This window comes from Dysidea avara, chromosome 5 (assembly GCF_963678975.1).
Source record: "Dysidea avara chromosome 5, odDysAvar1.4, whole genome shotgun sequence".
NCBI classification, from domain to species: Eukaryota; Metazoa; Porifera; class Demospongiae; order Dictyoceratida; family Dysideidae; genus Dysidea; species Dysidea avara.
This window is the reverse complement of record NC_089276.1, coordinates 36,594,926-36,612,409: the sequence shown is the minus strand read 5'-3', so window position 1 is coordinate 36,612,409 and position 17,484 is coordinate 36,594,926. Positions and strand designations below refer to the sequence as shown.

The window sequence follows — 17,484 nt, the reverse complement described above, 5'->3', positions numbered from 1 at the left end:
TTTGTTATTGTGGCGTAAAATGGTGGCCGCGTGCTGCTTCATTTAGGCTCTAGCTTTGCGACTGTGGTCAGTGAGGCAATGAGACTAAATTCGAGTTATCGGCAATTTTTAAAAATTCTATATCCGGCCATCTGTAAGTGTTTGTTATATTTTATTTAGTATCATATGGACTAGTACAATTCATAAAGGCGATTTTCGTCACGTAAGATGTCTCTAGGGTGCTTTTCAGAGGCAGAATTTTGGCCAGCGTGCAAAAATTTCTGGGTGATTCCTACATAAACAGCACTACCGTACTGTTTGATACTCTATTAGAGCAGTCACATAACACATAAATGATTGTATTACACATTCTCTATTAGAATATCAGCTGGTTTTATGTTAGCAAAGTTATAGGTGTCTTAGCAACCTTTTGAACTGTACTGTAGTAAATTAAATCAAAAGTTGTTCCTGCATTGATTAGATGATTATTTTGCCCAAATTTATTCCAACATGAATGGCAATTCCCTACATTTGTATCAAACATAGATATAAAACATTATCTTACTCTGGCACAAAATTAAAAAGAGAGAATGTACACCACGCACAGTGACAGAAAAATGCACAAATTGTTACATATGGTTAAAATATTATGCTAGAATACACATTATAGTAACTCACACTTTGCAGTAAACTCTTGTCTGACTTCAGTATGTTGCTTAACAACTTCATCATCAGTGATTCTGTTTACCTCACTTGATGCTGTATTCGTAGGTTTAACTATAATTAAACACATATGTTTATGTATAATAGTAGCAAAGATATCATACATTGTGGTAGTAGAGGTCATGAAGATTTGCACTTACATGCCATAAAATATATATATATCACTTGAAAACCAGTTTCTGTAATCATACAGTACAATAGTACTGTATAGTAGGGACCACAAAGGAGTAGGCATGGCCCACAAAATAATATCACCCAAAAACCAGCCTCAATTTTCCCTGACGACGATGAGACAGTATTCGTTAAGTTAAACTACGCCCAAACAAGCCTTCAGATTGACCCGAAACACTTTCAACAAGTTGCTATGGAATTTAAAAAAAATTATTTAACAGAATTTTCTACTGACTGAGTAACTGACTGACTGATACCTTCAGACAAGTGTAACTCAATAACAGCTAAGGCTACAGGCTTGATTTCTTCACTGTTCAATGTCGCTTCAGCCCGAGAGGTGCATATTGGCATACTGCGGTACGTACAATGCATTCTTCATGTACTTACCAGTGTCCTCCTTTGCATCCCATTCATCTTTGCTGAGAGCCAAAAGTGTCAATTTGGTGGTAGCACTTGATGGCTTCACTTTGTAATGGAAATCGTCCGTATTTTTCATAGTGACTATTTTGGTTGCAGAGGTGCTTTTCGAACAGTACTTGATTTGTACTACTGCGTAACAGGTCGAACATAGCCAACAACGAAGCATAATGGATACTTCACTTTTCATGATAATTGACAGCTGGGGCACACGGCACTAATTCTTTCAGTATGCGTGGATTGCAGAGGTGCTTTTTGAGCAGATCTTGATTCAAAATGCTATGTAACGGGTTGAACATAGTGATAACGAAGCGTAATGGATACTCCACTTTTCAGACAATAATTGATATAGCTGGGGCACATGTCACCAGATGCAGTATGCATGGGTTCACCAATCATAATAATTCTTTATAAAAAAGTTAGCAAACAAGCACACTAAAACAATTGGAATTTTCAACTAAAGTAGGGACCAAAGTACATCAATAAAAAGTACTGAAACAAGTTGGAGTAGTGCATGATATTAAATCACAGTAAAACAATAAGAAGTGTTTGTCCCTACTATGTTCAAGATACCATAATGGAAATGCACAGTAGGGATATAACACATTTAATATTGTGCACTACACCAGCTTGTTTCAGTTACTTTAATCAATGTGCTATGGTCCCTACTTTAGTTGAAAATTCCAAATTTTTTAGTGTACTTGTGACAACTTGGCAGTAATGTTTTGCATAATCCAACCCATCAAAATATTCTGACAAGTCACTACAGAATTTCTAAATTCTATTTATTAGCTGGACTTTCTATAATGGAGTGCAATGCTACAAAGTTATATGTTTGGTGTTATTAGCTCTGAGATGTACTATATCACTGCAGCTCCAATGCTTTTATCATGGATTGACCTACGTATATATCCTCCTTTACAGTAGATTTCTTTCTCCACTGGTACTGAGTATGTGGGTAGCGTGGTAGTGGTTGTAGCTATGCTAGTTATCATGAGAATAACATGTAATGTCTGTGGTGAGTGGATTAATTGCACTTGCATTGTTCTTCATATAAATGTGTATAAACAGGTGGAACATGGCTCAAACAAAGTGGAATGGGCACATCTGTTTTTAGTAATTGATAATTAGGAAGTGCAAATCTGTAAGGTACCATTCTTCTTTGGAATTGGTTCACCAGTCATAAATTATGTAACAACAAGTATGTATAAGCAAAAATACATTCTTGTAATGGTCATAGGAATGAAAGGCATACACCTGAAGATACACTAGTGAATATTTAATAATCCCCTAATTCAGTCATGGGTATAGACTGAAGTAGGGATTTAATGTTCACTAGTATATCTGTAGGTGTAGGCAACCTCAATTGTTTCCCTAATTTTTATTTCTATGATCCTTTATGTAATATTTCTTTTGATGCCTGAGGTTACTAAATTCAATGAAAACCTGTGGTGGGATTACTTAATAGTAATCTGTGGTCTCACCGGTAGTCGTTTACTACGTTCATCAAACGAAAATTGGTGAAACCAAAAACAAAATGTCCTTACTGTTAGCTTACTTTCTGGACAAGACAGGCATCATTAGCATTCAGATAGTATGGTGATTCAATACACCAATGTCGGGCATGACCATAGATAATATGCCACTTATTATCTATGCACTGACACAATAAACTCAAAGAATAAATCTTACACCTACAGTTTGCTCATTCTTAATAGCTTACTTTCTGAAAAAGACAAGCATCCTTCTAGCCCAGCACAGTAACCACTTGATACTGGCACTCTGATTGTCACATAATGTTATAAATGCCACTGGTGCAGTGGCACTAACATGATTGACTTGACTTAAAGATAAATCCAAATGCTAGCACACACAGTTTGCCACGTTTTCTAACTCGTAACATGGAAAAATTTTCCAGGTCACTTGGAATGAATCAACATTGGTTTCTTCGCTATTTAGAGCTCCTCAGATGATGTGTACTTGGCTACCCACAATTAATTACCTTGGCCTGCAACTCCAGTAATTAAGTTTTTGGGTAGCCTTGCTCATATTATCCTTGGGTCTCTAAATAGCATATAAACCTTGTTGACCTGTTATAAGTAATATTCCTTATAGCTACTTTTTAAAATTATAAGCATTGATGCACAGTATATGCAAGCATTAGTTTTGTAGGCATCCCAATTATCTAAACAATTTTTGAACTTTCTAGAACAGCATTATTTTTGTAATGAGACCTTACTATACAGTATCACTTATCATTACCTTCTAAACCTATGACTCTTCCAGGCAATGTTGCAAATCCAATGTTTTGCAATGCTATTGCTAATTTCTCCTGGCTTGCTTGCAGATCTGACTGAGTCCAAAGTTGATACATCTCTGTGCAGCACTGTTCCACATCTCCTGGGTGATTTGCCTTTATGGTATTCAGTTTATTGACATCCAGTTTCAACTGTACTCCAAGATCATGCCATTTACTAGCCACCACAAGTCTGATGTATCTGTTAAACTCAGCTAAATCTGGCGGCAAGCCTGTGTGTATTATACATATAGTAACACTTGTATAATAAAAAATTAAATAGTATTCAGGGGTGGATTTAGGATTTGAAAAAGAAGGGGCTAACTCAAGGTACTAATCTCTCACATGAAGGTGACCTCCCAGAAACTAGGGGGTCTGGAGGCATGCCTCTCAGGAAGTTTTTAAAAAATAGATGCCAAAACACTGCAATTTGGAGACATTTCCACATACAAATGCTTATAATCTGCCTATAAATATTTAGATTAGGTATATAGCCAGGTTCACTACGTCACAAAATACACTTTCGCTCAAAGTTTATGGAGATTAGCAAACCTATACATTGTTGGAAAGCTTAGAGCATGAGGAATCTCAAAATCAATGTTTACATTTGCACAGATTCCTGCAAGGTCAGCATTTTTTTAATTTCAAAGTGACAGCTAATAAAATAAGAAAACTCTAATATATCAAGTTAAATTTGACATAAAAGTTTAATAAATGAACTCAACAAATTCTCTGGTGACATTTTTACACCTCTTTTCATTAGAGGTGAGACAGTTAATCATGAACAATTGAAAGTTTTTACAAAGGGAATAGAAGAACATCTATTATACTGCAATAATTCAGGAATAATTTATAGTGAAAAGAATTAATGAATATTCTGGATTATTTGGAGTATAACTGGTGCAAAGTATAGCTAGTGCAAAGTATAATATGACTTCTACTAAAACAGTTCAAACCTAAAAAAGCCGAAATTTTAGATACTCTAATAGAGCAGTCGCTTAAAAACAGTCAACTTTTGAGCCCTTTTTTTTTGCTAATCTGCTTACGTATGTTTAGCATAATTAGCACTAGATGAATTTTGAAAGAATTTTCATTTTAAAAGTAATTGGAATTAGCTCTCTCCTAAAAGGGAAGTTTCCTTTTTACATAAACAATGATTTCACCATGATCACCAAAAGCAATTTTATGCACCAGATAGACATGCACCAACAAGTTAAAATTGATACGTGATCTTGAAAATTAGTATCCACTGTTACCTAACTGTTAACCCAATGTAAATTTCCTTTCTGGTGACAGAATGATTACCATCTTTAAATAATCCAAATATTGCAATTGTCGATGGAGTGATTCTTATCCAGAAGATGACAAAGATCTAGCCAAGATGTTTTTAATGGCAGGCTTACAAGTAACTGCTCCATGCTATAATGCTAGTGCTATTGCAATGATTTACCTTGCACAGAACTGTGTTTGTGTGGTACAGATGCACAAGTGACGGAGATTTATATATACATACAAGTAGAAGGAAAAATGAAAATTTTTAAAGTTGGATTACGATCAAAAAAGTAGAGAAACAAGGGAATTGCTAAAAGTAGTGAAAGAAGAAAGGTTGCCAATACATCTGCAGATATACTAGTGGACAATTAATCCCTATACTTCATTCAGTCTATAAATGACTGAATTAGGGATTAAATATCCACTGCAGCATATAGGTAACATCTCTTGTTCACTACTGTATAGACTGAAAATAAATGTATATAGGACTAACATAATTATGACTGGTGAACTTGCACATATACTGCATCAAAGGAAGAAGGGCACTTGGAAAACTATACGCCTGGACACATGTCCTAACTATCAATTATGTAGCAAAAAGGGAGGTAGCCATTATGCTTCATTTTCAGCTATGCTTTTCACGTTACACAGCGTTGCAAACAAAGAACAGCGTGAGAAGTGTCTCAACTATCAATTATATTGCTATGAAAAATACCGGCGATAAGCTAACACAGCCACAGTTAAGCTGTATCACATTATGTAGAGTAAATTGACACCTTGCATTGTCAGTGAAGAGAACTGGAACACAAAGGAGGACAAAGGCAAGCCCATGATGCATGTATTGTACATCTACAGTTGGCAAAATCAAGCCAATATGTCAAATTATGCTTGGCTGTCAGTCAGTCAGCATAAAATTCTGTTGAATAGAAAAATTTTAAAATGCTATAGAAATTTTGTTGGAAGAATTTGGGGTTAGTCTAAAGACATTTTTGAGCTTGGCTATGCCTAGCCAATGTTGCAAAGCTGTCATGAAGGGAAATTGAGACTGGTTTTAGGGTGATATTTTGAACTAGAAAAGCTCAATTCTGCATGATCCCTAATATATATATATAGTACTATCGTACTGTATAATACATCAAAAATGACAACAGTGACAGTGCTGATCATTGTTAGGTTCATATCTTTGAATTAACTGTAATAGACATAAGGTTCATATCTTTGAATTAATCGTAATAGATATAAATACATGTATATGTACATACGTACATAGCCGTGATGTCTTTATACATAGCTGTACTCTACATCTCAATGTAAATAATTCACTTATTCACTTTGTTTCATGCAATAACTATTTGCCAAATAAATTGCTTTTAAGTTACTTAGCATTTTAGAGGCTATTAATGGATTCTATATGGGTGTGAGAACATAGAAATAGTGTTTGTTACAATTCTCTGTCAATAAGAGGCTGATATATGGAGAAATTTGCACCATATGGACTGCTATTTTTCAAACTGCTAATTAACTAACATGTAGGTATCTGTATAAATGTAAGCAATGATCTCCATGCTCTAAGCTTTCTAATAATAATTATGTAGGCCCATAAATTTTGAGCAAAGTTATATTTGACATAGTAAACAGTGTCAATGCATGCCACCAACTGGTACATGCAAAAGTGCTCTTGGATCTGGTCAGGGTGAAGTCATAGTTGCCAATTGCTAATTAACAAAGTTCCTTTTAAGAGAGAATACTTTATGCAAATGACGATTATTCTTTCAAACCTAGTATTAGCTAATCTCCTGAAATTTATGCCTAACATAAGCACACTAGCTAGGAGTTTCATAAAAGTGACTGCTACATTAGCAATATGGACTCAAAATTGACTGCTTTATTAGAGTATGTGACTGCTCTATTAGAGTAACTCAATTTTTTCTGGCTTGAACTGTTTCAGTGAAAGCCAAACTTATACTTTGCTCCAGTTATACAAAGATCTCATTAAATTTATCTGGAATATTCCACAATTCTTTTTGCTTAGAACTATTCTTGAGTTATTGCAGCATAATGGATGCTCTTCTATTCCATTTGTAAAAACTTCTAATTATTCATGATTAACTATCACCTCTAATAAATAGAGATGTAAAAATGTCACCAGAGAATTTGTTGAGTTTATTAATGAACTTTTATGTCAAATTAAAATTGATATATCGGGAATTTCTTACTTTATTGGCTGCCATTTTGAAATTTAAAAATGCTGACCTTGCAGGAATATGTGCAAATGTAAACATTGATTTTCAGATTCCTCATGCTCTAAGCTTTCCAAAAATGTATAGGTTTGCTAATCTCCATAAACTTTGAACAAAAGTACATAGTAAGCCTGACTAATAGTTCTGCAGTTTTTGTTAATGGGTAGCCAATACCCTCTCACAATTGCACAACAACAGATAGTAATAATGTAATTGAAACTGAAAATTTTTGAAATCTAAATGATACGAGATTGGATCTGAGAGCATTTTTAGTGGCATGTGTATACTTGAATTTAAGTATTTCCATGCATAATGACTATACAAGTATAGATGAATCAGCCATTAATGAAGGCCTTTAAATAGACCTATGCACTTCATTGTTTGTATAGACACATCTTTACATAGGTGCAGATCGATATTAGTGGCGGATACAGGGGGGTTGCAATGGTTTCAGCTGAAACCCCTCTGAGAATAGCATGCGCCCCAAATTTATTGACGACTCGTCGTGTGAGTAATAAAATCACCACAAGTTATACATAGTGTGTTATAGTAGGACTTTCTACTGGCGAAACTTCACACTTTTGCCTTTGAAATCACAATTACAGCATTGAAGAGCAGCAGATTGTGACCTATTTTTTGTCTTTGACTTTGCTAGGCTGAAGTTGAGTGAAATCTGAAACTCCCTCTGAAAATTTCTAGATCTGCCACTGAATATGGTTAAATTTCATAGTATTATATATCTGCTGAATGTTCTATTAGAGTAGTTAGGTGACTACTCTATTAGAGTATATCAATATTGTGTGCTGATCCCAGTGATCCGGGCCCTTTTTAAATAACTTTTAGCACAAATCTAGTGATAATGCCTTTAAAAGATGGTTATAAGTGGGTTTAATGAGTATTTGTATTATACTATTAGTGATCATTCCAAGACACTAAAGTTCATTATAATCTTCAGAAAATTGATCAAGTAAACTCTAAAGTGAAGGGAAGGCTTCAGCTGTCCCTCCCCTAGACTTGCTCCTGGTATTATGTTGCAGCATTCAGACATCCTGTATACACAGATTATATACAGTGTTATATGTTACCCAGTCAGTCTTTCTAAATAACCGAGTTTGATAATTGATAACTTTCTATGCCTCACGTGTATGTATTATCTGCTTGCAATATTTCCACATAGTTTTTCTTTATTTACAACAGTTTCAAGATGTGGTTATTCATAAGACAATTACAGTATTGTCAACTCATGCTAAATGGAAAAGCTATAAGGTTGGTTTATTAGACTGGGTCACGTGTAATACAGTATATGTGACTGGGTCTGGGAAAACCAGTCTTACTGCCAATGACAGCAGATTTGATTTTTCACCAAGAACACAAAGTTATATACATTAATAAACTATCAAATTTCATTATCAAAATCAGCTAGACTTGAAGGATCTGCTTTTGGTGGCTGCTTTTCCCAAGCACAGTGGCAACAATCCGTACGAGCGGTCAGAGGTACCAATGGATCTCTGGCCACCCTGGGGATGGCTGTGTGTGGCTATACAACTTTGTGGTGTTGAATAAAGACCTGTGCTATAAAAGACCTTTCATTTTAGCCAGTTTTCAAACCTGAATGGTTCATAACTTGGCCTAACGCCTTCCTCTTTAATTTTTTAAACAATCCCTGTCCATCTCTGGCCCCTGCCCCCACCCTTTCTGGAGCTTGCCTGGTAGAGTAAACATTGAGTTAAAACCTATCTAAAATGGCGAGAAACTTGTGTTGGCTACTTCTACTGTGAATGCTTTTGAAGGTAAGAAATTGGTATAAAATGCGTGAAATTTTGATAAACGTAGTTTCAACCATTGGTGAGCTACAACACACTAAATACTTAAAACCGACATTTCTCAATACTTTTAAAAAGGCAATAAGACTGGTTTTCCCAGACTGGGTCACATATATGCATATGTATGTACATGTAAGTTTATCATGGAACCTGACTAACAATTACATCCTATAGGGTGAGGGTACACATACATATCACAAGGGAACATATACAATCGATATGTATCACTTGTATTGCAGCCATTATGAAGGAACAATTACCCAAGCTATTAAGAGTGCAACTATTGAATTTGTTTTATAATTATTAAAGATGGTAGCCATGAAATTGTTACAATGATGTTAATTATATAATAAAGTTAAACAGTGGCTTTACTCTTTTCACTCAGACTTTTTGAAGGCTGCACTATTTTATGCAGCTTGCATTTTCACTTATTTTTGTATTTTAAATATACACCGCAAAGTCAACCATAAGCTGGTTTTGAGGTTTGGTACAAATCATTGTTTTTCTTATGTACAGATGCAATAAAGATGATATAAGACAAATTACTGCTCTACCAATACAGAAAAATACCTACTGATCCAATACCAAGGCCATTTTATATACTGATATAATTTTGTGCTTGCTTGTTCATGGCTATGGCTATGTTATAGTGTTTGTATTAATTTTGTAATTTGCAATAGTGTTTTACAACAAAGTAAATTCCTTCCAAGTTAGGCATACATGATTGTACTATTTGTGTATTTGGATTCCGCAGTGACTGTTCTATTACAATATCTCGGTTTTGCATGCAATTGTGATACTGTAGAGTCAGGTTGTTAAGCGCATGTATCTATTAAGTGCATATTATTTGTTAAGTACATACACATTTCTTGTAATTAACCATGGATGATAAGCGCACATGGCCAAATGCAATGATAGGGCTACACACAGCAAGAGACGGCAAGAAAAGCTGAAAGTACTGAAAAATCAATGTCTCTTCAAGCACTTACGCCTTCCTTGGGGCCTCTCTTCACTATGTATATAGTCAAAATCAGCCATCTGGATAGTGATAATCTCATTCATCACGAAGGATTTCACCCAGAAATGGGGTCAAATATCCTTACATACTGGTGTGGTGACCGGCACAAACTATTTATTAACTACTCTATTACAACGTAGTGATTCTGTGTTACACTCACCATAATTATTTATTAGGCGTATGTGCCTAACAGATGGTATGATTTTTACAAAATATTTTCTCCGAAAATTATAAGCACATGCGCTTAACAACCCGACTTTATACAGTACATTGCAATTACTCAATATTAGCAAACTAAACCTTTTATGCTAGAATACAATTTCCAGCCTGTTGTCACAAGTTCTACTGGCATAGCACTTATTATGATGATGACGATTGGCGTGAGTAGGTCTTAATAGTAGTATACTACCCTGCCAATCTATACCAAAACGGATATAATATCAGTTTTGATTTGATAAATTACTAGAGAAGTTGCAATAGTATTGTATTGCAGAGTTTATTTGATTACTTTTGTAATGCTCTAATAGAACGCAGTTTTTTTTTTTGAGGATTTCTAATAGAACACACATAGAATGTTCTAGAACAATCTAGATGTTCCATTGGTAGATCTATGAAATTCTGAAATTTTACTGGTGTTTACAATTGAATTTGTCACTTTGGCTAATGAATTCTTCCCCTTGGCAATTGAATTCATCCCGTTGGTAATTGAATTCGTCTCTTTGGCAATTGAATTTGTCACTTTAACATTAGAATTCATCCATAACAAGACTGGTACCTGGAGAAAACATGAAAACAAGACGTAGTAGCTGCTACAAGACCTTACAACTGTAGTAAACAGCTCTTTATAAGGTGATAATTATTCCATTACAGCTTCTTCAGCAACACTCACATCTGCACTTTTCCATTAGCAATGGGCGTGGTCACTTGCAAACAAGCTAATTAATTTGTCAGATAGCTATCAGCTTCATGTCAAAGACAATTGATTTTTAATTATGATGAAATCTTGTGCCAAAGTGATGAATTCAATTGCCATGATGATGAATTTAATTTCCAAATGGCCGAATTCATTTGCCAAAATGACGAATTCTTGTGCCAAAGCAAGGTATTCAAAACCTGTATTATTGAGTAGATTTTAGCTAGAATTTTTGTTTGTGAAGTAAAAAATGAGGTGAATAGTCGTGATAGCAGCAGCTTAGTGGTTAAGGATTTAGGTGTTCAGTATAGAGGTCTCTGGTTCGAACACTGGTACGTTATTTTTTTTAGACATATTCCATACAACTTTTTTACCCCAAGGTGACTGTTCTATAGTTTGACCCTGCGATTTATTTGTAACTCTATCACGGTCAATACAATTTCTTTTAAACCACAAAAGGTTTGAGATATGATGGTTAACCTATATATATATATATATGCATACCGATTTTTAGGTTACAGTGGATTTCACGTGCATGTGAAAACTGTGTATTGCATTTACACAAAATATACAGTAGTGTGTCATGTGGCCACAAAGCCAGCATGCAACACCGTGAGTATATTGACAGGAAGAAAGAAAACACAATTTTCACACCTCCGTACAGTGCAGGTGCACGTAATATAAACATGAAAAGGGTCTAAGTAAACATGAAAAGGGTCTGAGTAACTTAGACACCTCCAAAATCCACCAAATCCGCCACAAAAAAGGTCTAGCCTCTAACATCAAGCCTCTTGTACTTTTCTTGAATACACCTAAGCACTAAAACATCATCTATCAAAAAGGATTCCTTGTATTATGAGTACCTTTGATCCATGCACACACTATACCACAAAACTAGGCCTGCGTCAAATATGTCAGCATAACAAAAAGCATAATAGGCGGGGTGCTATACCAGCATAAAGCTAGCATATTTCAAATCATGGAGCTTAATTCTATGAAGACAGATCGATGCTCCCTAATAGAGCAGTCAGTACAAACTGCAAAAGAGCACTCAAATATGTGGTCTGTAGATAATACTCTCTAATAGAACAGTCACTTTTATAGTGAAATATTCTAATAGAGCAATCACTGCCCAAGATAATTGTAAGAAATGTTGCTAACCTAGAAGCATAATGGGAACACTATTATGCTTCTAGGTTAGCATAATAGTGATAGAGTGCATAATAGTGATAGAGTGTGGAAACCATACCTCTTAACAATCTAGCTATTTACCTAACAGTAAACAAGATGACCTCACCCCTTATTGGTCTAGCTAGCTGCACACCTCAAGATACTCTAATAGAACAGTCACTCTACAACAGTCATGTAATAGAACAGTCACAAGTTACCCTGTAACTAGCTGTGCTATAACAAAAAACTAAACAAACTATATAGTGTTTTAAAAATTGTTAATTTAAAAATGAAGTAGAGATCTATGCAATAAAAAGTAATGAAACAAGAGATGTATTACAGCATAGCTCGATGAGAAAGTCCCTACTTTGCACGTTTTTTAAAATACATAATAAATGTATCCAGTTGCTGCCCTGGGTGATTGATCGCCCTGTGCAGACTATCAGCCTTATATGGATGGGAGGTGTTGCATACCCTTAATACAGGGCATTCAGGCTTGATATGTACCCTTGGGCTGTCAGCCATAATTAATATCAGGTAAAGCACTCACACCCATGTTACAACTATTACATTTACACCAGTGAAGCACAAGGTTACATGACACAATTGATGTGTAATAACCTAATCACCAGGAACTGAAAAAAATCATCCAAGCTGAATTCATTTTAGATAGGCATGCCTGAAATTGATTATGGATTACCAGCAAATAGTTTTGTGGTTAGGTTTGAGCCAATCATTCCAACAATTGCAGCATGTCTTCGTCAGGGAAGGTTAACTCATGAAATTCTAGAGACAGCAGTTGGGAAACCAGTAAACAAATCCTATTGCATGAACCCAAGAAAGCTGCTGCAGCAGAACAATAGAAGAATGCAAACCCAGACCACCTAAATGGAAAGGTAAAGTAGCATGAATCATGTGGAAGGCTACATTGTAGAATTCGACTCAAGCAAGTCTGAAGATTAAGGTCCAAGTGTTCAAGAAATGAACGCAATATAGTGAAATTACTGTATGAAGAAGATGGACAGTTTTGCAGCTACCTAAACAACTGGGTAAAAGATGAAGCTCAACCTGGGAGTCCTCCGAGATGGCAATGGTATCTTGAGCAGCCACAACCTTTGCTAGGCTAGAAGACAGGAACTTATCAAAATACTCAGTTGTTCCCTAAATTGGGGATCCTAAGAGCTCTAAGCCCTGGTTTACACATTTTATGTTAGTTGGAAATTCAGCAAAAGGGTCACCAGATGGCCAAAATAACTCACACTTGGACATATTTAGGTGAAGACCAAATTGAGGGTCATGAGAAGTGAAAATATCCAAAAGCTGCAGCAATGAAGATCTTGAACCAATAAATGTCCCATCATTCAATTACCAAAAATGTAACTTAACGAGGTTATGAAGCTTGACAAATCAATGGACTGCATTAAAACTACAGAGAACAGTAAAGGACTTAATGGGTCACCCTGCTGCACTCCAGAGGAGGCAAGGATGCACCGTGAGCCAATACATTGCTCAGCAGGTTGTGAGTAACAACCTAATCCACACAACAATTTGGTATTGTTTTTTGTGAACAATTGTTAATAACTCCTCGACTGTTTACCATATTCCAGCCAAATCCCAAGATGCGCCTTTATATCCCCACCCCCCTTCTGTGTTTCACATTTCAAGGTAATCGGATATGGCATTTTATGGTAGTTTTTGTAAGCTTGCAAAAAGAGAAAGAAAAACAAGAAGACAAAAAATCAAAGAAACTAAGCCATTTGTTGAAGTCTAGGGACGGATTATGCTGGCATAATTTTGAGCATAATAGGTACCTAAAAGCATTGAACATAATGCCAGCATAATAGGTTAAATATTTGTACGATAGTGTAAATTCTTGCTGGAAAAATGACAATTGCAAAATAAGATCGATATACTCTAATAGAGCAGTCAGTAACTCTAATAGAACAATCATCAAACTGACTGTTCTATTAGAGTATATCGATCATGTCTCTTACATGCAGCAAGGATTTATTATTTGTGTTCCAGCCACTCATTTTTTTCTTTCTATACAGTGTTAAACTACTAGCAAAGCATATGAACTAAGGTATGAACATTGAGCATAATCGAGCATAATAGGTAAATATTGAGCATTATTTTAAGCATAATAGGTGAATTTTTGAGCAGTGCAGCATAGCATAATAGGTAAAATTATGAGCATAATCGGCGGGTCCCTATTGAAGTCACATATCTTGGGAATGCCTGAGGCAATTTTGCTCAAATTTATGGTTCATGGCATTTCATTAAGAAATTCACAAAAACAAATACACACAAAAAGCAAACAAGTCAAACATCTTCCTCCACAACTGGGTGGAGGGCCCAGTAGCGGAGGACAGTATTAGCATTATAATTACATATTTCCAAAAAATATGGAGAGTTACTGGATCAGATTCCTAAAAGTCCTCTTGGTATGTGGACTAGTCCACAGCAAAAATCGTTTCATTTCGTAAAGGCATCACGGAGCTATGAATACGTGAAAATCGCATTTTCTTTCTTCCTGTCAATAAACTCACAGTGTTGTGCGCCAACTTCTTTGGCCACACAACACACTACCATGTGGCTTGATTAGGTTTCCAAATGAACATAGATTGGATACTTATTAACACATTATTATTAACACATTGGTTACCATTGCAGAGACTAAATCAGATCAATTGAAAAGTGAACCTACCTGTACAAGAAGTAAATTTGTTTGAGAATGGATTTTATCCTTGTAATATGCATATAATAGGTCATAGACATGAAGAATGACATGAGAAAGAAAGCTATATAGTTGTTTATCACACAGATTTTCCTGTAGATCAGTGAAAAAACAATATGACAAAATGGCTTATTTCAGTTTTTCTAAAAGTACTATTAGCTATTGACTTAATATTTTCCAGTGTGCCTATACTTCATCCAAATTAATTTCTAAGGTTTCTTTTGTGGTTGGGGAGCTTTCTAAAGTGGTGTTTAGGTGAGTGTTCTATTAGGATTTTGGCAACAAAAATAATAGGTGTTCTTTATTATGAATTTACAATAACAGAAACTTGGTGATCCAGAAAATAAATCAGCTTTACCATAATTATGGTAACTATTGCTTGGTCTTCATGAATCTGTTAACAGCCAAGGACTGATTGCTTTAATGGGTGGGTGCATTACATTAGGATTGGCTGCATCAGCAAATGGGCTCAAAGTGAACAGCTCTCCTGTATGATACCAAGCTACGTACATACTAGCAGGTTGCACCTGAAAATCACCACCTGTGAAAAGGGATGAATGCAAAGAACACAGTTTTTCCATAGAGTTTTGCCAGAGGGAAGTCACATGATGCCATTCAGTTTACCTGAGATATGTGTAAGATGGATGATCAAGTACATAGAGTATAGTGTGAATTGCGAACAAATCACCCTGTGAAACAGTTCAGCTGCAAACAAATCTCTGTGTAGAGAATTTAGCTACAAGCAAGCCATCCTGTAGAAATCAACTAGACACAAATGAATATACTTGGATAGCTCCTCTCAAATGTAGACTGAGATGTCCTTTCCTGGTATGTAAATATGTCATACAATTTGCTGAAAATTATTTTCATAATTATGACTGGATAATTTACCACTTCAAAATGTGGTTATCATTTCAATCTCCAATAGACAGTGGCAGGAAGTAAGAGAGAAGAATTTACTGATACTAACATTAAGCTGATGAAGATTACATCATCCACAACACTTACACTCTAAATGGGAAGAAGTAAAATGGCTGGGCTGAATTGGCATTGATTTACCGCATGCTCGATCACACAAAACTCAGTTGCTAATGTATTAGTTAATGACTAAGACAGTATCAATACATATATATTCCTTGGTCATAATTCTTGGCAATAAGTAATGATATGCTATACGTTTCTATATTACAAAAGGTACCTTTGATCTGCACACAAACAATACCACAAAACAATTAAGTATGTAGTCCTCAAGCATCATGTTTACAAACAGGTATATACAAAATTTACAGGTGTGTGATAACTATTACTTGTTACGTGTTAACTTACGTACCAGTAACCGTTAGTTGAACAGGATCTGATGTAACACTACCTCCATCATTACTAATTGTACAAGAGTAGGTGTTATCATCAGATGACCACACATCTGGGATCACCAGGGTATTGGTGTTTATACCAGTCACTTTACTAGGAAATGATCCTGATCCAATTGTCCATTGGTACTTCACATCATCGCCAGTAGCAGAACATGTGAATGTGGCAGTTTGTGTGAGGTCTGCACTTTGTGGTGATGGTGGTGTTGTAAATGTTGGAGCTGTGACTACATATAAATGGGAAACAGATTGTACAAATGTTAAAAGAATCAAGCATGGTACATGTAGTATGCATGTGGAAAGCTTACATGCTACACTAGTGTGTTGTATTCAGGGAAAATAATAACAAGATTTATATGAAAAAGTTTATCCAATTGGAGCAATCACTACGGTGGAGTTGACCATCAGGTAGGAGTCCTTGTAGTTACATTACCTTTCCCATTAAATCCAGCACATATCAAAATCAGCCCAGTATTATTAAGCTCTTCAACTCTTTAAAGGTTTACAAACATTACTATGAAATACAAGCTTATAATTTGATTACTTTGAAACAGGGGGAAATCTAAGTACCAAGGTTGCTATGAAAATGTATGCTCTAATAGAATGATACATATTCAAAATGTAATAATATTCACAACTAATGTTCAGTTACACTGAATTATCCCTATTATGATTGTAAAAGATAAACAAATATATAGATAAAGTCCCTTAAAAAGAGATCGACCTATGTTTTAAGGGCTTGCAAATACAAAAACACCTTTCCTCTTACTTGTAACAATAAGTTCTGCAGAGGACACATCACTGTATCCATACTGGTTCTTAACAATGCACTGATATGAACCCCCTTCTTTCCCAGTTATATTGGTAAGGTTGAGAGTGTCTCCAGTTTCTCCATTCATCTCTACTCCATTATGTTGCCACTGGTAAGTGAAGTTCTCTACTCCAATGCCACTCACTGTAGTAGTAAACTTGGTGGACTGTGTAGTATTAACACTCTGACTGGATGGCAGTACGTTCAATTTTGGTAGACCTGTTAACCAACATAATAAATTAAAGTGTGACCTGTTAACTTACGTACCAGTAACTGTTAGTTTAACAGGATCTGATGTAACACTACCTCCATCATTACTAATTGTACAAGAGTACGTGTTATCATCAGATGACCTCACATCTGGGATCACCAGGGTATTGGTGTTTATACCAGTCACTTTACTAGGAAATGATCCTGATCCAATTGTCCATTGGTACTTCACATCATCACCAGTAGCAGAACATGTGAATGTGGCAGTTTGTGTGAGGTCTACACTTTGTGGTGATGGTGGTGTTGTAAATGTTGGAGCTGTGACTAAATGGGA

The 17,484-nt window shown here is 35.6% G+C and overlaps 1 protein-coding gene across 1 annotated transcript in view; it reads right to left on the bottom strand.

The window, feature by feature from the left end:
- Positions 1-17,484, bottom strand: part of LOC136255302 (uncharacterized) — a 98,404-nt gene that overhangs the window by 36,232 nt on the left and 44,688 nt on the right. Inside the window, exons 5-9 of the mRNA XM_066048029.1 lie at positions 17,208-17,474; positions 16,899-17,159; positions 16,090-16,356; positions 3,553-3,819; positions 658-756 (exon numbers count right to left, since the gene is read on the bottom strand). Of these exons, the coding sequence (XP_065904101.1) occupies positions 658-756; positions 3,553-3,819; positions 16,090-16,356; positions 16,899-17,159; positions 17,208-17,474 (1,161 nt within the window). The remainder of the gene's footprint in view (positions 1-657; positions 757-3,552; positions 3,820-16,089; positions 16,357-16,898; positions 17,160-17,207; positions 17,475-17,484) is intronic.